Genomic DNA, 22,003 nt, shown 5'->3' on the forward strand with positions numbered 1-22,003 from the left:
TAACGAAGCCTGTTGCTACACATTAGAACTCTGCATTTGCTACAAAAACCCCCCCAGCTTACAAAGCTAAGAAAAAACCCCAAAACACCTAGATGCATACGTGACCAAGATTGAACTATCTAACAGCAAAAAAGTAAACCACCAGTCAGCAAGAAATTGATACAACTGGAAAACTCACTGCAAAGTGAACTTCCACGCTCCAGAGAAATCTTTCATAGAACTCAAATGGGCAAGCCAAATGAATTACTGAGACAAAAGGGAGTAAAGGTCCTCATGCCTCTAAAGAATATAGTCCCAAGTCACTGTGAAAGTCAGCGTAAGCTGTGGTAGATCATGTTATCCCCAAGAGGACATTGGCAACTGGAGCATAGAACAATGCAGATCTTTCCCTTCAGGAAACTCACTGGGAATTTTACTTGTTTGCCTTCATGTTTCACTTTCCTTGAAAATAGTTTTCATTAGGTAGCTTTCTTATTATCAGCCTATATTTTTCCTAGTGCTAGTTTAGTCTAAGAGCACCACTGAGCACAGGGAGCGAGCATTTTTAGCAGCATGGCTTGCAGTAACCGAGATTAGATATTTTTTCCCCTCTGGTTAAGGAAATACAGATCATAGTAACAAGGATAGAAAGAGTATGCCAAAATGTTGAGTACAGAAATAGAAGAAGCTAGTATTTCAAACTGACATGAGAGTCTTAAAAATAACAGAGAAAAAAAGAAATGAGAAGAAACTGTCTTTTCTGACCACGTAGTTTCAAATGGCCATTTCATTGATACAGCCTGTAGGACAGATAATAGGCTTAACCAAGAACCAGCAGTATGAATCTTTGTACTACACTGCCACATGAATACCTCTATTTCTCAGAATTTTTCAAAATCTGTGTAATAAAGAAAGCTTTAATGGAAAATTACACTGAAAATCACCTGACTATTCCTATAGAAGCTGTGTGGGTTATGTTCTCATGCATTTTTCATAACTGCAGAACAGCTTGTGAATGTCACACTTAACCGTCACGCTCCCGAGTTTCAGTTTTAAATAGACCCTTTTTTTTAACTGCAGGATACGAAACTTCAATATAAAACTATCATTAAGAGAAAAACATCATTCTCACAGTACCTCTGTAAATTAAAGAAAATTAGAAGTGGATAATAAATTCAGTGCTAGAAAAAATTGAAAGTAAAAGGTAGGCCAAGAAGCTCAACTGAGATTAAATCAGAAGAATGAAAGATAATCATTATTTTTTAACCATTTTTTGTCTTCTTTGGCACAAGAATAAACCTTCTTTCACAAAACCATAGGCAATTTTTACACTAATTGCCGGTTGTATCCAACTTATAATAACAGGCCAATTTGACCATACCTTGAAAGACGGACTGTTTTCTAGGGCAATGTTCAAGGGATACAAAGATGTTCAAGAATCCAAACCAAGCCTCAGTCTTTGTTCTCCCCTCCTCTGATCCCATTCTGTTGCTTGCATCTTCCTAACCCTTTAACACATAGCCATAAATTAGGAGCAACCTGGGCAGAAGCAACCACGAGCTCTCTGTGACGGGGCTGGACGCAGTTTTTAAAGCTGTTCACTTGTTTTCCAGGCTATTAGAGCACAGGAGCTGGCTCAACTGCCACATTTTATCTGCCTTTTCATCTAGAGAGTATCCCTCAGGTTAACGATTATTAACACTTCCTTTGTGCCAGTAAAGAAAATTCCACTCTCTACACTGAACTCTGAAATTATCTTACCTCCATAAAACATATCAAGCAGGAAAGATGCAGTTACCCTAGTAATTAACAGGTTCCTTACTGGAGAAGGTTGCATACACCTGGAGAGGAAAAGAGGCAAGAATGGCACAGCAAGTGTTTATTTGGGCAGACAGAAATGATGCCTTACTTTCGGAAACATCCTGACATTGGTGTCTATTTTAGAGCTAGATTTCTTACAAAACTGATTTGCAAAGTGCTAACAGTACTGATCAGCAGGATCATTACAGGATTCATGCCTTTTTGCTTGTACTTTTTGGAGGAAAGTTGTATGTATCAGGACTAAAAATTAATTAAAGTTACAGAAACTGAAGAAAGGCTGCTCTCCCAAAAAGAGTGCAGAGTGAATGCAGTAAAGAATTGCTTATCCAATTATTTTTATTTGAATGTTTGGGTTTTTTACATTTATCTGAGTTAGTAGAATGTTAGTGTTTTACTTGATTTTGTTTTTAAAAAGTAATGGACAGGTAGGACTATATACCTTAGCATGACATTTAAATTCACCACCAGGGAGTTTAAGATATTCAAGGAGAACAAACTGATGTGTATCACTACATAACTAAATCTTGAGCAGATGGCTAGTTTATACAGCTTGCAACATTCTTTTTACATATGGTGCAAAAGTACTATTTTAGTGTATAAAATGTGTACTCTGAATACACCAAAACTTTCCCTTGAACTGGAGAGTTTGATCATGTGTCTAAAGAGCATGGATCTCAAAATTTTCATATAATTACAATCAAACCATCTTTTAAAACCAGCTATTTGGGGAAGAGTGGCATGTATTTGTTTTTCAGTTGTGATTTTTTTATTTTGTCCGGATTATTTTGTAGTATTACCTTTTCTTCATTTATGGAGAAAAGAAAAGCATTTTCTTGTCTTGGTAGACAAAGGACTCAGCATGAGATTTTTAGAGAGATAGATATAGACAGAGAGGGAGAGAGATGGATAAGTACACACAACTATAGCCATATGTATATAATGTATATATGTATATACACACACTTGTATTGTGTTGGGATTGATCAGAGAAAAGGTTTGTCAAGCCAAATTTCCTTCTAACAGTGGCTGACAGGCAACACACAGGTAGGCAAACACCTCCTTCATACCTCCAAATTATCCACTACTCTGATGTGATAAAGGAATAATTCTCTTCTGCTGGAAAATTCATACCACAATAACATACAATTTCAATCAGCTCCAGCAGTTTGGAAATCACTCTCATAGACATTTTCTTATGTTCAGAGTAAGGGGAGAAGGTGGAAAGATTCTAAGTGTAAAAACTAAGCTTGTCGTATAAGAACAAACAAACAAAAGTGCTAAATTCTGTCTGTACACTACTGTACTAATTAACTACACAGGAATTCTACCAGGTCACAAAAAGGTGCAACATTAACTGCAGAAAAATAATTCATGTCCAAAAGTAAGAGATTTATTTTCCAAGTGACAGTCTGTGGGAGGATCATGGAGCTCCATCTCCCAAAACCTCTGTGTGTGTTTCATCTTTCTCACCAAAAAGTGCGGAGCATTTCAAAGGTACAGACAACACAAAATGGGCAACATACCACCTGCAGAGTATTTTGTGATCTTTACCAAACACTGAAACTGATACCTGTCAGAGAAGTGATAAAGCTGCTGAAATTAATCAAAGCAGAAACTAACACCCCAGGGCATTATAAACACAGTCTTTCAGGTCACATTTTGAACAATGTTATTTTTCTGAGACAAATAAAGGACTTTTACCTGAGCAGAAGCAGTGAGTGATATGGAGACTGCAAGCCTCGGCCATGTACCTTCTGTAAGACATCATTTCCACACCTGATGGCTACGGAGGACTTTAAATGATGAAAGGAAAAGACTAAATGGAAGCTTATCTCTAATTCAGTTCCTCTACTAATCAAGCAAAGAAAGTGCAAATTGAAGGTAGCATATCTCTATCAGAATATCTTAAAATAAAGCTTACAGGAAGCAGAGCCAAAACTGAAACATAACTCCACAACTGTAGCCCGTATGGCCCAGAGGGCATCATAGCATGTTCAAGATCATTTACAGAAACTGAAATGCTCATTCAGACTGGTATAACCTGTACCAGAGGAGAATTTTCAGAGAACCAAGTATGAACTAAGTAAGGGAAAATATGCAGCTGACATGAAAGGAAAAGATGTAATGATCAGAAGAGCGAGTAGCTAGGGCATCTGCTAGACAACATCAGGGCTAGAAAAAAAGATGAAACCCTAAACCTTTTGTTAATTCAAGTATAATTCAAAGCCACAGAATGATACATTTCTGCAACTAACCACACAGGCATCACCCAATAAAATGTGCCTCAGGGCATCTACTGCCTGAAGCCATGTATTCAGGTTCTGGGAATGGGAATGAAGCATTTTGATCGTATGTCTGCCTTGGATGGCTGAGCTCAGGTCTACCAGGCAGGATGAGGTGTGACCTGATCAGCAGAGGGCTAACACCACATTTTGTTGTGAACTGCTCTTCCCTCTTCATGGGCATGAACACTTTCACTATTCCAAATGCTCTTCCTTATAAGGAAAAGTCAAAAACTACTAACAATGCCTCCAAGCAGAAGGAAGAACTGAGTTCACCAAACAGAGCTATAAAAATCAGAGAGAATTACAGGAAGTTGAGAAATGAGAATTGTATTACAAGAAATTCCTTTGCACCTCCTGTATCCAGCAAGTCTGTGTGAGTGAGCATAGATGAAGATAAACAAAAGCATATGTTTAGCTAGGGCTCTAACCAGCAGCATACTAGTAGAGGAAGCATTAATGTCATTTACATAAGAAAATACTGGGATCATAGGAGATTGTACAGATGCAGTAGAGTACCAGCCCTCTGGAAAAGAACAAGATGCCAAAAACACAGTTTCAAAAACATCTGCTTCAAAAGTCTGGAAGCAAAGCAACTGAAACCCTTCAGTGTTAACAAAAGAATGTCAAAAACATTAACAGAAATTAGTAATAGTTTCTAAGAGGAACAGCAAAGATGAGGAGTGAGTTAATACCACAAAATATTCAGGATTTTCAAAAAAAAAAGTAATTTAAATTAATAGTTGTGGTGCCAAAAAATAATCAGGAGTCACAAACAAGTAAACACAGTGCAAATAGATTCATCCATTCTTAATGATTGTAAAAGTTTTATGGTAAAAACTCCTTGTCATGGACTCAGATGGAATACACTAGAGACATCTCTGGCAGCAGCTATACAATGCCAAGTGATGATGAAAAAGCAAATTTGTTTTTGCTACAGATGGTTACATTTTAAAATGTAACCTTTTCTAAAAAGGATGGTCCCCTGGAGGCGTGACATCTTACCCGCTAAATTCACATGGGTTAAACACAGCTCATCTACAGAAAATGAATCTCTTGTCATTTCTCGTTAGAAGTCTGACAGGCTTCAGTCAAACTTCTGTAGGGAGGACAGAAGATGTCCAGAAGATAGAGCAAAACAAAGAAAAGAAAGAAAAGAAAAAGAAGAGGCAATCAACCTTTTAAATTGTTTCGCACCAAATAAGATTTGAAGTGTTACATCCGTTCTACTTAGATCTGTAGTCTTCAACTCAAAGGTCACATTATTATGGATTTTTCTTGCCAAAGCATAACAGAAATAGTTTTTCAATAATTTTGAAGGTCTTTTGGGGGAAATCTGTTCTGGGCATTATTCATGAAAGCTATGACATTTTATTTATCTATTTTATTTCAAAATACTTGAGAATAAAATTATTATGATGTGTTCCCAAACCCTTCTCTGTTGTTTTTCTCTCTTCCCTCTGTCTCTCTCACAGAGTTTCTGACAGGGAAATAAATGTTATTTTTACTACTTGATTTTGAAAAGAGAATTATAAAATGTAAACAAAATCCGTCAAATCTGATCTGTTTCTCTAAAACCGAAATCTAAAAATCAAAAAGGCAATTTATGTGGTTTCTTAAACTTCATGGGAAAGAATTCCTCTTCAAATATAAGCAATCCTCTGACAAATTTGCTGCATAAACATAACAGCAGCTGTAATGACATACCAGGATAAGAAGAGGAAAATGCTTAGAAATCCTGTAAGACACCCTAACTAGTATCTGAAAGGAATTTCATAGTTCATATTCTTTTTCAAGTTCTATTTTCTGATTTTATTTTATTAATAACACTACAAATATTTATGGAAAACACAATAGCAGCTATGACCTTTTTTTTTGTTGTTTCCAAGTAAACAATCCCTTCTTAACCAAGAAAACATTAATCTGGTGCCTCTAATTCCACCATTTGGTACATGTGGAGGTATCAGGACTGTGCACTTACAGAGCTGGGGCTGGAGTGCCGCCTGACTTTAGGTGATTCCTTCCCTGCAGATGAAGTTTTGAAGTTAATGCAAGCGTTGTTCTCTGAATGAACCCTCTTCACTTGATTAGTTGGTTTCTCAAATGGATCGAAACTACTCTGTGTCCTCTGAACCCGAACTTTTTTATCCTCAGGAATTGTATCCAGAGGTTTGATCACTGAATCCATTCCCTGGCAGTTCCGTGTAGACATCTTTGTGACACATATCTGAAAAGAAAAAACATAATTTGTTGACTCTAATGGGCTTAAAGATGATATCATTCCATGCACCAGCCAGCATCAAAAAAGGCACTGAACTTCATAAGCATTCACTTTCTAGTTCCATGTTAAAATTGAAAACAACACATGCATTTTACATAGGGGACACACACGTCACAGTAATAACTATAAAAAGCCTATCTTTGTACAATGCACTAAAAGATCCTGAAAAAGGAAGGCAAGTGAGGAACATACATAAATTCATACATTTGTGTTTTATTGTACAGTGTGTTCTTGGCAACGACGCCACTCACTTCTCTCTCCAATCTAGCCACAGATATCTACAAGCAGTATTGATTTCCATTTGTTCAAAATTGGATGAGACTAAACTAAAATAAATGATGGTAGTTTGTGCGTGCACTGGCTGGTGCTGGCTTTCCAAAGATTCAATGCCAGTATATTATTGTATTTTTAAATAATGCTTATACAGTGTTATTATTATTATCACCATATGTCTCAGAAAATCAAATCAGTAAATCAATTCCCAGGCACTGAAACATGAGACTGCACCTTAATGGCACACTAAAGCACGGAAGTTCAATTCTTTGTTACTGTGAGGTATGACTCTGCCAAGCTCCAAAGACTGCCACTTGCTGCTTGAGCTATCAAAATACACTGTGGTTAGTTCAAAAGCACAAAATGAGCAGAACAGCAGCTTTAGATACTCCAGTCATGTACGTTTCTGGTTTTAATTTCAATACACTCCAATACATATGACATTTTTTTAAATTACACTGTTGGTGAGGGGTTGTGTTTGAGGCCTCAGCTTCTGTTTTCACCCATGAGAGACTTGACTTTTACTTGGAAAGAAAAGAAATAGTTTCAGCTTTCAGGCTACAGGGAAAAGTTATGAAGTGTGATGCAAGCAGACCCAAGAGGCTCCTTAAATTGTACGGCAAATCAAAGTAATCTACAATGTACTTTTTCCATGACATTTGCATGTGTTTAAGGATAGACAGCGTTAATTTGCTGTCAATTGAACTGTTCATATAAAAACAATTTAACAAGCATAATATTCCATTCAAGCACCTATAATCTAATCTAATTTTTGAAAACGTGTCCTCCTAAAACAGTTAATATAAAAAAACCAAGAAATTACTATTTAATCAGGAGTCTTCCCTCCTAACCCAAAGTATCTCCAAAAAACTTCTCCAATAAATTATTCCCTGCCATCTTCCCAGAGCAATTTTGTGCCTTGAAATCCAACTTACTTAAATTGTTTATAGAAATACTGGGTGACTATACCTTGTGAAGTTTGGCTTTTTTTCTTTTTTTTTTTTTTATGATCCACTGTAACAGTAGATGAACGATTTCTTTTCTACATTAAAAATTTAAAGTATGTTTCCTGCACTGTGCCATCTGGCCAAATGATCATATACCAGGTCAACTCTAATGAAGGACATCACTACTGTCACAAACCAGGCATTACAAGGGTTCAAATTTCTTCTCACTAAAGTGATTTCTCCAAGACTAGAACTTCACCAAGTTATAACTTCCTTGAGAAAAGGAAAAGTCTCCCTTCATTCCAAATGATAAGTCTTTTTTGGGCTAAAATTAAGACACTTATGTAATTTTGGTCTGATACTTCAGAGAGAAAAGATAAAGAGCTGCCGCACAAAGAGTTTTTAATTAGTCTTGTAAAACTAATTGGTTTCTTTTCCCTAAAACAATTCATATGCACAGACATGTATCCACATACTTCCCACAGTCATCTCCATGTCCTTGCAATGCTTGCTACCAACAAAGACGTTTTAAAATAAAGTTAATTGAAATTACCTTTAATATAGCAGCACTTCCATGTTGCTTAATCAACATGAATGCAAATAAATCAGCATTTCTCAGCATTTGAAACCCTATGATCTAGAAAGCAGGGGCAGGAGATATGGACAAAAAGTTCCAAAGCAATACTTGTCTTCCCTTCAGAATAACAAGGCACCTGTATCAGATTAAAATATTTGGAACACGCAGCTATAAACATACCATAATGTTAATAATGGCATGAATGCTGCTTCTAGGTTCTTTTTCCACTGGAAAATATCCATGTCTAGCTCTAATGTGGGCCATGTAAGCATTTGTTACTATTGTCTTGACTGGAAGCAGTAATAGTTTGGAATTAGATATTGAAGGGAGGCACTTTGGCATTCAGGCCACTTGACTGAATCTGGAGTAGGATAAAAATCCCCACCATCATCTTACAGTAGCCAACTTCCAACTCGCAAACAACTAAAACCAAGACAAGCACCAGCCAGCTCCCCACTCAGAAGTCAAACACTTTACTGGATGCACAGGCTGGACACCACTGCGACCTGTGGAAACGTCTGAGGACTGCAGAGAAATGCAAAAGTAGAGGCTGCTCACCATGCCCACCTGCCTGTTCTGCAACTGCAGCACATCTCCTGCCAGAACTGACAAGGGGTTTAATTAATCACTTTTCTCTCACCGATATCAATATCTCCTTGGCAGAAACAAAGCATTCTCTCCAAATGGCTGCTGACCAGAGCATACTGTTGAAGACAACAAAGCTAAGTTTTTGCTGCTGTTGAAGGGTACACATTTCCAAACTGTCTATCCTGCCTATAAAAAACTGAAGAGAAACAATATTTAAGCATTTGTTTTACATTCTGCCATTGATAGGCCAAGTCCATCAACAGGCCAACTTCATGCTGGAAACCTGTTCTGTGAAATCTGAAAGGACCAGATCTAAAAGGTCAGCATTGAACACTGGCTGTAACCAACTTAAGGACACAATAAACTCATTGGTGGTTTCAGGTTTCCCTCCATCTGCAAGGCTAAGCTACCACAGTAGAGCAGTTTTTGCCCCTGGTCAGCAGGAGTGCTGACAGGCTGCTCCTGTGCTCCAGCTAAGGGTACAACTTATTGTGTAGTGGCTTAACATGCAAAAAAGCAACAGTGTGCTGAGCAAAATTGAAACATTTTGGAAATCTTCCTCTCATACAAATGATCATAGATTTCACCAGCTTGACCACACCACTTCTAGGAACATTATGGGTTTGAATTTTTTTACATTAATTCAGCCTTTAAATATAATTTTCCCTTATACTGCATAACTGCTGCTTATAAATTCCAACCTCTCAAGGGATATGTACAAATACTTAGCATCAGAAGGTGTTAGATTTGTAAACCAGTGTCTACCACCCGGTAGCTCCTTGCTGGTAGTCAGGAGAAGCCTAACACACCTTCTTGTTTCCAGATTTCTTTTTGCATAAGAGAGTTAAGGACCATTTTCCAGTGAAAGCACAGTATTTGTCGTAAAGAACATCAGTTCATTTTCAGAATCTTTTAGATGCTCCTTTGTGATCCTCTGGGATAGTCAGATTTTCCCTCTAAGTACATTCTGCCACGTCTAAGACCGGACTTTTCTTTTTACCTCAATTCATTTGTTCTATCTACCTAAGAGATAGGTTCTTCAGAGTGGGCACTATTCTTTTACTAACCCTTCTTTTACACTCTGAACAACCCTTGTACACCTCAGTGAAGATGACAATCCAGAAAGTTGTGGAAACTTTTTCCAATGCAGCCTCAAAAATGGATGATTTTGTTGAATATCTGATTTAGCTACAGTTACCAGAATAAAAAACGAAGTTAAACAAGCCCTTACATATAGGAAGTCAACCTCTGTGATTCATTAGTCTTCCCTATCTATGTAAAGCGGTACTTAAAACAGTGGGGCCCAGACACTCACTGAGATGTTGTACATTCCACTAGTTAAAAACTGGTGCTACATGAAGATGTGATGTTCAACGGCACCTTAACTATTAAAAGTACTGACCTCAAATGTATGTAGAGACAATACAAGTGATACCTTGGCAGAAATAATATTTTGTTTTGTCATATGAGAGATGACAATTATGCTTTATAAAATGCAATCAAGAGGAAGAAATGTTCTGTATGAATATGCTGTGCATTTAAAGAAACCTCTATCTTGCCAACTGCATGAGTCATTAAGCAGTTTTAATTGTCATTTCTTTAAAACAAGTCATCATATAACGAAACATTAAGGTATGTCAACACGTAAAATGATTCCTTTCCCTTCAGGAGTAACTGCCATGATTTTGTGTTTCTCCCACAACAAATTACGTTCAAGGCATCATTCTCTGAGGTATAAACTATTTCCAAAACTATTTGGCTTTTAAAAGTAGGGCAATGGAACCACCGTTAGCTCTTTCAGACGGGGTATTTTTGCCAGCAGATCTCATAATTATGGGGATCAGAGGTATGGGATCTTCATTCATGCCTTCACTCTTCTTTACAGGAAACATGATTTAAAAATAAGCCAATCAACTTAATACACTTAACGGCTATAAATTATTACAGGTATAGCATGGAATACACAGGAAAAACCTGCATCATGTATGTATTGTTCAAGCAAACATTACTATCCTTCCAAACCTTGTATCAGATAGAAAAGTCTCAAGGGATTCACCGGACTATTCACCACTTCTGACTTTGGGCATGTTCGGTGGCCCCAGACATGCAAAATAGGAGAGGAAATAGCTGCTTTGTCACCAAGGTTCCAACCTTGCAGGTATCCCAGTACCTCAGAGAACCATGATGAAAAATGGATGTTGGCAAAAATGGCAAGAGAGGGGCCGAGACAAGGAGCAGATGATACAAAAAAAAAAAAAAATTCTAAAAGGAAAAAAAGGTAGGACAAAACAATGCAAATATATGTATGGTATTCACACCAGAGAATTTCACATGTAGAACATTCACCCCCAAAGTCTGCTTTGGTTCTAAGGGGAAAAGGCTAAACTAGACTCCAATACCTGTCTCCCTTTAAGGAGTTTTGCTCTTCTACACAGAAAACAGAGTGGTCCTACAGAAACTCCTTTTTTGTATTTGAAGTTACTCTTTGGAAAAGCACTTCCAAAGCAGCACTCAGAAACTGTCCAGGGACTTGGTATCTTGTGGGAAAAAAGATTTAATCCAGAAAATAGCAATGACTGTTCCTACACAGTGAGGCAACAGTATTAATAGCTAAGAGTCCCTGATCCCAGATCTGATTTCCAGATCTTGGAAAAAAGATCCCTGTCAGCCCAGTTGTGGTCCAACAGAAGCACTTCTCCATGAGCATCCTGCCCATTACATTTCTCACATATGGATCATTGTGGTGATGCCATGTTTTTATTCTGTTTTTGCATGTTCTTTGTACCCCAATGGTTCATCCCTACCTTCCCCACTCCTACTCCCAGTTGGTTTGCCCCAGATTCAAGCCCCTCCCCTGGTGCTCCCAATATGGTTATCCCCTCCCTTTGTTCTGGCTCCTTCCCTGCCAATCGCCCAAACCCCTCCTGGAGTTCTGGATTGTTCTGTGTCTGTCACCCAAACCCTCCCCAATTACCCTAATATGGTCCCCGTCAATCCCCTGAGACCCTGCCCCCTCGGATACCTCCTCTCTTGGAAATCCCCGAAACCTCGATGCCCCATTGGGGCATGTGACCCCCTTTCCTCCACCCCTCGAGACTATTGGTCCACGAGAATGTCTATCCCTGTCCATATCCCTCTCCAAAGACTCCTATTGGTCCCCTGTCAGGCCATCCCCGTTGTAACACCTCCCTTTATAAGTTGTTGCACTGATTTGATAGGTGCTGGTGCTCCTTGGATTCCCTTCGGCTGTAAGCCTGAAACTGTATCCAAAGGCAAGCCTCCCCGCAACTTTCTATCCTCTCCCTGGTCGGGGCTGCTGACAGCCACAGCACCTGGAGCTTCAGCTCCCCTGGGCAGAGCTGAACTCCAGAGGAGCAGCTTTAAAGCCTCAAGCCTTCGCCTGCTCCCCACTCCTGCCGCACACTGCGGGTGCTGGCCGGGCTGAAGATAGTGGTCACTGCGACAGATCATTGACGTCAAATACATAACTGTACCTCCCCAAGTTGTTTCACATTCTGCTGCCAAGCCATATACATTCTCTGTGCTCTGATGACTGAAATAAATCCACTTTTAAAATTTGTCCACAGTTATTTACTCACTCTCAACTAAAAACATAAGGCAAAATGAGACGTGATGATGAGACATTTGGCCACCAAAAACCCACAGCACAAACAACCACTTTGCAGCTACCTGAAGAGCTCTTGTCTACTTTTAAAAGAAATCACAAAAGAAGACTTACCTAGAAAATCAGAACATTCGTGTCAATTTCAGTAGTTACTTGAGTATCACAGATTCTGGCAATGTAAAGCAAAATAAAATGTAGCACCACAAAAGTTAGTGCAGCTTGATACTAGAAGTTATTTTAGTGTTTCTCTGTGGTTTTTTATTTATTTAAGGTAAAAAGAGCCAGAACATTAAAGAAAGAACTCCTCATGTGGTTCCACAGAAAAGCACAACATAGTTTATACTTCGCCGGTTTCTTAGTTGCTGATCAGAACCTGAAGACAATGTATGACAGACAACAACACAGTCTGGACAGTATTTTTTCCCCCTGCTCCTCCTCCCCAGTCTCACAATCAATTTGAGAAGATCCCAAGGCTGCTCTACAATAAAAAGGCTTAGTCATCATTACATCAGTATGGACCATGGGGCTACAACCTCCACCCTAACATCATGGTACTTACCATTTCTCAAAACATAATGCCAGCATTTAGCCAATATTTTTCCCATAAAGAATATTGCTGAAGTTAAGAGACTGAAATCACAAGAAGAGTATTTTTGCTTCATGTGTAAAGCTCCATAATAAGCCCCATTAAATAAATAAAAACCAGTAAATCATTCATGGAACAATTTCTAAACAAAGATGCCTCTTTGAATCACCTTATATCAAGCAATTTCTCCTGATTTCAAGCAATACTCCTAAATCTGCATGTCGGATTAATGTGAAAATAACAAATGGTGTATCAGATGTAGTTACCGTGATACAGTTTCAATGCAAGATTTTTTCACTTCATCAATGTCAGCAAAATTAAGAGGTCCCAAAGAAACAGGATTCTTAGAATTAAAGGTTGCTAGACTAATTCATTTACTGTTTAAAGTCATATAGCATTGAAAGAGTGAGACTGACCAGTTAAACCATGTAAGTAATTTATGGTCTTACAGTTCATTAATTTTAAAGCAGTCATGAATGACCCCGGAATTAATCACCTGTTCGGGTACTTAGTAAAATATAGACTGTCCCATATCAGTGGAATTTATTCATATGAATAAAGATATCCTCAGTAACAAAGAACAACCAATTCTGGCAGAGCAGGTCAGAATCCTACCACACAGAAGAAAAAAAAAGTTTAAAATGCTTGTATAGTTTAAAGACACCCTACTCTGAAACTCATCACATCTTTCAAGAAGATGCATTATATCTGGGTTTTAAATCCTACATTTACCATCCTACAAATGTTTGGTTTGGTCATCCAGAGGCTATGGACTTCTCTAAAATATCAAAAGAATTGCCAACCATTTACTATTTTCTATCAGTCATGGCCACTGTGTAAAACCAGGGGGAAAGTGACTGGTTGGGTAAATACCAGAGTGAACATCCCAAACTGCTACTGAAAAATCTGAATGAAATACCTGAATTCCACACATTTGAACCATTCCAGGAGATGTAGTATGAAAGGACCTGATACAGGGAAACCCAAGATCTAGCATGCAGCAAGAAAAAAAAATTACTGAGTGATGTGAGGTAAGGAAGTCACTTAACCTCTCCACAATTCCATTTTTCTGTTCGCAACAGTGATCCTGCCCCTATCACAAGCAGAAACTGGGAGCACTAATTAAGTTTGTAAAGCACTTGGGCTTTTTTAAGTCAAATGTTATGAAGATATAGATTATAATTTGTAGAGCCAAAGCCTGCTAGAAGTAGTGCAACAATCTCATTATTACAGACAATAAGACTTAGCTATTGTATTTAGCTGAGAGATGTATAAAGAAAAAAAATATATAGCTATGTGACTAGTGATTCAACAGCTGAATTGCTTAGAACGTAAGTCTGCCATTAATTTTCACTGGAAAAATCCTATCTGGATATGAGTTTTTTACCTTTTATAAGCATGTTATTTTCTATCATGCTTTGGTACCATGGCAATTGAGAACACAAGTCATCTGCAGATTCTGGCATCCCTGGAATTTGACATTTGCTACTTATAAAACACAGTTTGGGAATGTTCTGGAGTATTATAAGCAGCTTTGTTCAAAATAAAAATGCAGCTATCTGCAGATTCATTCTCTTTGCAGAACAAAGCAGTAGGGAGGCTCTTTCTCATTTTAAACAAAAGTCTTGCCTGCTTCTTCTTGGCCTGTGTGGTGACACTCTCCATCCTCCCCAAGATAGGGTCAGCAAATAACTGCTGCACCCACAAGCAGAAACATGCACAGGTTGAGAAGAGAGCTCAGTTGGTGAGAACTCTACAATACGGGAAAAGATCCGTGAAGAACAAGAGATGAGATAAGGGAGCGAATAAAATTGTGAAAGGGTAAGTAGAGCATGTAATGCTGCACAACATCACCAGCCGGCTCATACCGGAGCTACCAGTGCAGTCAGGCTCATACTTCAAAGAGGTCCTTGAACACACTCACCCCTCCCTGTAATCACCTACACCAGCCCTTTGCTCTGAACACTTGATGGGCACAGCTAAAAGAAGGAGAAAGAGAACTTGAGCAAGATAGAAAAAAAAAATGGGGGGAGAGTGGGGGAAGGAAGATGCAAGGAAAAAATGGTTGTACAATAAGATGCTTCTTTTCTTCTCCTGATGGCCTCTCTCTGTGTCCCAGAACTATAATTCATATTCTTGGGTAATATTTATTTAAGTTTAATTGGATACAGAGATTGCAATGCTAGATACGCACTAGCAAATGCAACTGAAAACAGAGCTCAGAGACTGGAAATGGTATCTGGGAATATGGTGTGTTCCTTACTGTACCTATCACAAACGTATTCATACACCTCCCACAGCCCATCTCAAAGGCACTCGCCCAAAATGGCCATTTTATTTCCAAAGTCAAAGCTGATGTTAAACCAACTGTCACTGTCATATGGAAGAAGGCAAATATAAAAAGGTCACTGAAGTGCCAGATGGGAGAATTTTTGAACTAGAAGCTCTGACATTAATTCTCTGTGTTTGTCTGAAATACTGAACTCAACGAGCAGATTAAATGTCCGTGCTGAATTGCCAAGTGAGAAAAAAGTCACTCTCACAGAAATACCAACTGATCAGGTAGGAATCCCAGTTTAATAAAAATGTGGAAAGATTTTTATCTGCATCAAAGAAAATAAGATTTTATACTAGAAGTTAAAACTGGTTACACAATTCTTTCCTTTGACCACCAACACACCAAGAGCTGCAATATAGTACATATTTATTCTGCTAACTTGATACCTAAGTATTAGCATAATTCCTGAATCCAGCACAAACTTGAAATCAGGAGTTATTGAAAATTACTTTAGGTCCCCTCAACATGGTAAGAAAAAGCTGACAATTTCAAAAAGATTTTTTTTTCTGTTCAGAGCACAGCCTAACTTCAGAAAAGTGACTTTCCAATCCATTAAAGTTGATGTTCCTCTCCTTGCAGAGAAAAATGGTCCAGTTTTCAAGAGAGTCTGGATTAGATTTTAGGCCTTTAAAAGCCTACATATGTCCTCAAAGCAAAACCCTGTTGTGTGACAACAGACGTCAGGAGGAGTCACCTAAGGACAGGGTCTCAGATAAAGGTCACACCGAAGTCCCGACAGCCTCTAACATTCATGAAAAGAGACACAAACTCAACGGAGCTGATCTGAAGAGGCATTTTGCTCTATTTCTGTACTGATGCCCCGAAATACAGTAACTGTGTTAGTAATAAAGCCTGGCAAATAAATTCTTCCTTTCACTTGCACAGTGCTCACATTTGTCACACTGGTATGTAATGCAATATGCAATGCAAGCATTTCCTGAAATTGCAACCAGGCTGCTGCTTCCATTAACCTGTTTCCAGACTTGCTGCATCTAAAAGTAGGAGGCTCATTCCTCCAATAAAGCAAACAGGAGGGCACAGTTGCGGATCAGCAGTGGTGACAGGGTGGGCGAGGCAGCTTCCAGTGCCAGGCACGAGCCAAGGATGCCTTGGTAACCAGAAAAGCGGTGGAGAAAGTGTCTGAACATAAACACTCTCCCAAGAAATTGTGACAGGTGGTTTTTATACTCTTTTACTTAGTTACCCACTTGTATCTGTTGTCTATCCTCCTCTGTAACCATATGAACAGGATTTAAAAAAAAAGATTAAAAAAAATATTTTCAATCCCTTTTCCATATCAGCCTCCTGCTCCAACAGATGGCTACATGTGCCAGTGCTAGTTTATACAGTTTTCTTTCCATAAGTGCATTATTAGTGGTTTTGTGAGAACAGTATATTAAGTCTTTCTGAATTTACAGGTTTGTAATTTTGTTCTATCCTCTAAAACTCCCCCTGATCATGAAGTTATCAAAGGCATATCCATAAATGCAGTAAGTCTTCCCACTGCCAAGTTCAAGTGTGAGAAATCTTGAGAGACTTGACAACAAAATGCCTATTCTTGCTAGAATCTGAGGCTGTCAGTAAGATTTTTAAGAAAATAAATCGTAAACAACTCCATGCCTTGAAAATAGGTTCTACCCAGTTCCTTTAGGCTCCTTTGCCTATCCCTAGCAAGCCTCTTGATTCTTTCACAGTTATCACCAAGTACTTCTGACTCAAACTAAAAAAAAATTTGTCCTCTTACAAGCAGGGACTTCAACAAAAACACTGCTGTTGGTCAGATCTGGTCATGCAACTGACAGACTAAGACTTAAGCCCAACTACTCAAGACCTTTCACATATATGCTCTTCACATAAATGCTGAAGAGCACTTTTTTAATTAAAAGAAAAGAGGAAGGGGATAGGTCGTGTAATCATCTTTGTGAAATACAGGCATTTGCAGGTGGAAAGGTTTTGCAGCTATCTTTTGTCTGGTGTGATGACAACCTTCATTGCACTGAAGCAGCATGCATGTCAAGAGAGCAATGACACTCTCACATTAGCTTCAGCAGATGCTTTAAAAGTGCTTTGCAAGAAATAATTCAAGGCTAGAATGGTAAATTAGTTTGGCTCTTTTTCCTTCAGACCACTTCCTTCATTTAAAAAATACATTAAAGTGTACTTACTTCATTCCTTTCCCTGTTTTCTTCATTTTTCTTCCTTTCTTTTCCTTTTTAAATATCTTTACCAAAAGCCAGAGGATAAACTAGGTAATGAGACTTGCTTGCTTCATTCTGCTAATGCATTTCAAAGTTTCATTCTAGCACCAAGAAAGAAATCTCTCCTGCTCTTAGTTGCTTCATCCCTGAGGTCAACAACCCTACAGGTTGAGAAATGCAGCTTCCAAGGCAGATCAATGTCACAAGGAAAGACAAGCTCTCTGAGCATTTCTAGATCTGCTCCTCTATGTATTATCTTCCAAACCACTGAATTTGACAAAGTATCCTCTATCAAATCAGCACAGTATAAAGGCAGAGGCAGAAAAAGAGCTTCAACTTTGTCACTATTCTTTTGTGTGAGTAATCTTCCAAGATCTGAATAACCTACATTCTAACTCGGTCTCCCAAAAATCTTAATAACAGCCATCCACAACCTTTCTGCCATTGCTTTCTTTCATGGAAGTTTGAAAGTTCAGACAAGGATGACAAGCTCAGTTTCACAAATAATTAAATGAAAAGTCCTCATCTGTGTTGGGATTTCATATACACCTGACTCTTCTTTTTTTTAACTTGATCTTTCTGGTTTTTTTCCCCTCAGACAAATGACCTGGTTACAGAATTCTATAAAACTTGAAGGAAAAGTCTCAAAGGAATTTTCTAGCAGCTACTGCAGGTTTGTCAGACTTGCAGCAGCACAATAACTTTCAAGGCAAAAAGGTGTAAAGGAGCATAATGAAACTTGCTTCTCAGTGCGTAATGTGCTACTCTGGAAAACATGCCATATCCTACAATTCAGAATTTAGTCAGGAGCATTATAGCATCTAGTTGGGAAAATTATAGCATCTAAAGTTATTCAGAATATGAAGAACGCTCCAGTATATCTTTTCTTGCCAAGATGGATAAAACTTAAAACGGAGAGGTTTCAAATTGATACTGAGAAGAACTCATCATAAGAAGAACAACTACAATTTTATAATGAGAATTCTATGAACAGCATAGAGATAATGCTCATTTTTTAAAAAAAACTACATATTTCAACGGAGAAGTGAAAATCACTCCTGCTTCTTTGATGTGTTCAAGCCAAAACATGTGCTGTAGTAGACTTATGGCTGTGCTCAAATGAATTCTAAAGAAAAAGCTGTAACAGTACAAAGCAGCCAAGCCTTCTGCAGTTGGTGACAATTTGCACCTCCAAAGCTGTGAGTTCATCATGAATCACTTTCAACAAGCAACAAATTCCAAGAATCAAACTGGTCAAAAATCACATCTATCATTAGAAGATCAGTGTGAGAAGTCCTCCAACCTTACACTACATGAAGCTTCTCATGAAAAAATTGTCTCAAAACTGAGAGTGATTGTAGATATTTTGCATGGCTTTCCCTGCACAGCTGCCCACCTGCAGCACAATCACATTTTATAAATATATCATTTTATGTATCTGAACCACTTTTCCAAATACAGAAAACTCCTTGCAAACTTGAAAGTTAGGGGGCTGGTTCCACCACTTTCCTAGGCAGCAGCAAAACCAACCACCCCATCATTAAACTGTAGAACTTTTCAAGACAACTCTTCTGCATTACATTAAAATAAAATTTCTATAGCCAATATTTAACAACAGAAACCATTTGTTCATTAAAACCCCCACTATTTACAGGGAAGTCTGGGCAAACCCATTTTACCCATATTCTCTAACAGTTTAAACACATTTTCTGTGTACTTACACAAAGATTTAATAAACTGGAGAAGGACATATTCAAATACTCTAAGCCTCTAGACTGAAAAGCATCAGAAATGAATTAAGTGAAGCTGAGCTTTCACAATATAGAAATAGATATTATGCCTTTTCCTGGTGGTTTTACTTCCTCACTGCTCACTTGGCAACATTTGGTATTTTCTTCTTCAGTTAAGTTGTATACAATTTAATATTAAATTACAAACATCCAACACAGCAAAACTGAAATATAACTGACATAAATTCTATTCAGTTTCCTGGATAGAATGATACACACTGGATCAAACGCTTGCTGATACGATATTTGTTGCTAGCTTAGGTTATTTTACATTTATATAACATCTAGCTGAAGTTTATCAAGTTATTTTTCAATCAGAACCTGCAACAGATCTAGTCAGCAGGATGGGATAGCAAGTTCAGCTCTCAAATTAATGTACACAAATTCCAACAATAAATTCTACAAATTTTTGCAAAGTAAAAAAAAAAATCTCTGCTCACACTTTTCACACCATTTCTGACTAGCACACCAAAACAAAGACAACTAACACATAAAACTGTATGTTTCCATGTCCCCCACAGGCCAGTCCAGAACTGATATAGCAACTTCAGAGAAGCCCATCCACCCAAGAATATGATAAACAAAAGAGCAAGTTCAGCAGCAATAGAGAGAAAGCCCAAAAGCTACTTTTACGAAGGCAAAATGATGTGTTTATGGGGTTGATTCAAAAATTTTATAATACAAAATCACCCCCCTGAATTCAACATTCAGTACTAAATTACTATTTCACTACTCGCTTTTTGCTAAACTGCTAAATCCAGAAATATATGTAGGCTTATATTAGGGAGTGGAACAAAAGATATCAGTGAAAAATATGCCACACGTCAAAGAGATGCATATAGTCAATGATTCTTACAATATACAATAGACTTATCTCAAAAGCAAAAAGCATCACAGAAAGGTATTTACTGAACTATACAAAAAGCCAGAAGTCATCACATAGGTGGAAGGAGCACTTAAGGACTGGTGGAGCTGCTATTGGAAGAACTTGTCCTGGCATTAAAATTATAATAACAGTATTAAGAAAAATAAAGTCCTTAAGGGTCGGATTCATAACATCATTAGTACATTCATGTATCTTCCTAACATGGTAGCAGAAGAAAAACTTAATCAAAGATGCTGGAAGCCAGTACAGACTTATCTAAGGGAACTCAAGTTCAGAAAATAGTAATTAACCTATTCTTCCCAAACTAAGAACACCAGCTGCTCTTTTCTTTAGTTCCGAAACAGGCTTTGGAGAACTGATATTGCACAGCCTCTCTGTTGTTTCAGTTAATATTTGCTACTCCTATTCATTTCAACAGGGATTGTAAACTGTAATTTTCATTTTATCAATACCTGAAACATTTAGGAACATTTTAACACTAGTATTATCAAACCCAATTTACAAACCACATACAGCACTCCCTGACAGCTGAGTATTTTTGCCTTTCTGGGACTTCAAAGGAAAACAACCCCAACAGAGCTGTCTGGATCTGCTCAGCAGCTCCTGTGACCTTTAAGGGGCACATCTGCACTCACATTTATACTGAAGTTGCTGAACATGACAGCCCAAATTCTCATCGCTCTGCCCCAGGCTGAGCACTCACACACACTCTCACCCCAGCAAGCTCCTGCTGACCCCAAAGACCCACTCAGGGCAGCTACTGAAATCTGCAGGGGCAAACGCCCAGTGGAAGCAGGCACCGTGCAAGGATTTAGCTTAAAAAACAAAAACATCCCTTACCCCTTCTCTCCACAGCTGGGGCCCAGCAGAGCTGCCCGTGCCAGCTGCCCTGTGGGACCGGCCAGGCACACTTGCTCTTCAGTCTCATCACAGCCCCTTCATGGCTCTATCCATGTTCTCATCTGTGGGGGCTCTGGGAGAAACAAGAATCGCCTGTCTGAGACAGACAGAGCACCTGCTTTGAGGTCAACTCTCCAAAGAGCCCACCAATGCTGTGGGCTGTCACACCTAGTGTGAGGGGGAAATGTCAGAAACTGTTGCGGCAGGTTTGGTTTTAGAGATTTGAGGGACTGGTTTTGTTTAAGATTTACACAGCAAAATAACTAAAAAAAAAAAAAATAGGTGATCATTTTTGCTATAGAACTTCAATGGCTGGCCAACCTTGCACTAAGACAAGATCTTGATGATTTTTTGCCTCCTCAGCTGCAACTCCTTGAAGTTCTTTCTTCCTGGAGTCAGGGGCATTAAGGATACTATGGTAAACACTCACTCCTCAGGTAATCCCTTATCTCCTGCTGTGACAGACCCCAGCCTCACTACAAAACTGAGTCATAAAAAGACCTTTATCTTCAAAGAGCACTTGGCAATAACTGCCTATTAAACTATGTGCTTCTTCCCTTTCCCATCTGTGTTCTTAACTTTTGGCCACATTTTCCACATTTTAAGTTAATTTTTCCAGCTAGTTAATTTGGAGTCTGTGTTTAACTAAGTACTACTATAGGGAAGATTATTTATCAATAAATTATGTCCAAAACAATATTCTTTTCTTAAACTCAGAAAACTAAAATGGGAGAACTCTAGAGACAGTAGTTAACACAGCAAGCAGACATGATGACTTTAGACTTGGGGAGAAAAAACACTTGGAGGTAGGAAGATGATAGAAGCAACAAATTTCACGTATATAAGTAGATGAAAAGATAACACTAAGAGAAAAACACAATTTAAAATTTGCTTTAAAAAAATCCCACATTCCTGGACTTCCATTAGTTGTA

General features: G+C 38.3%; 1 protein-coding gene across 6 annotated transcripts in view; it reads right to left on the bottom strand.

Annotated features, from left to right (window-relative positions):
* Positions 1–22,003, bottom strand: part of CDK14 (cyclin dependent kinase 14) — a 319,708-nt gene that overhangs the window by 227,957 nt on the left and 69,748 nt on the right. For all 6 annotated transcript variants that reach the window (XM_048305926.1, XM_048305957.1, XM_048305962.1 and 3 more), the window contains one exon: positions 6,064–6,309. In XM_048305926.1, the coding sequence (XP_048161883.1) occupies positions 6,064–6,309 (246 nt within the window). The remainder of the gene's footprint in view (positions 1–6,063; positions 6,310–22,003) is intronic.

The sequence above is a fragment of the Corvus hawaiiensis genome, chromosome 1 (assembly GCF_020740725.1).
Source record: "Corvus hawaiiensis isolate bCorHaw1 chromosome 1, bCorHaw1.pri.cur, whole genome shotgun sequence".
NCBI classification, from domain to species: Eukaryota; Metazoa; Chordata; class Aves; order Passeriformes; family Corvidae; genus Corvus; species Corvus hawaiiensis.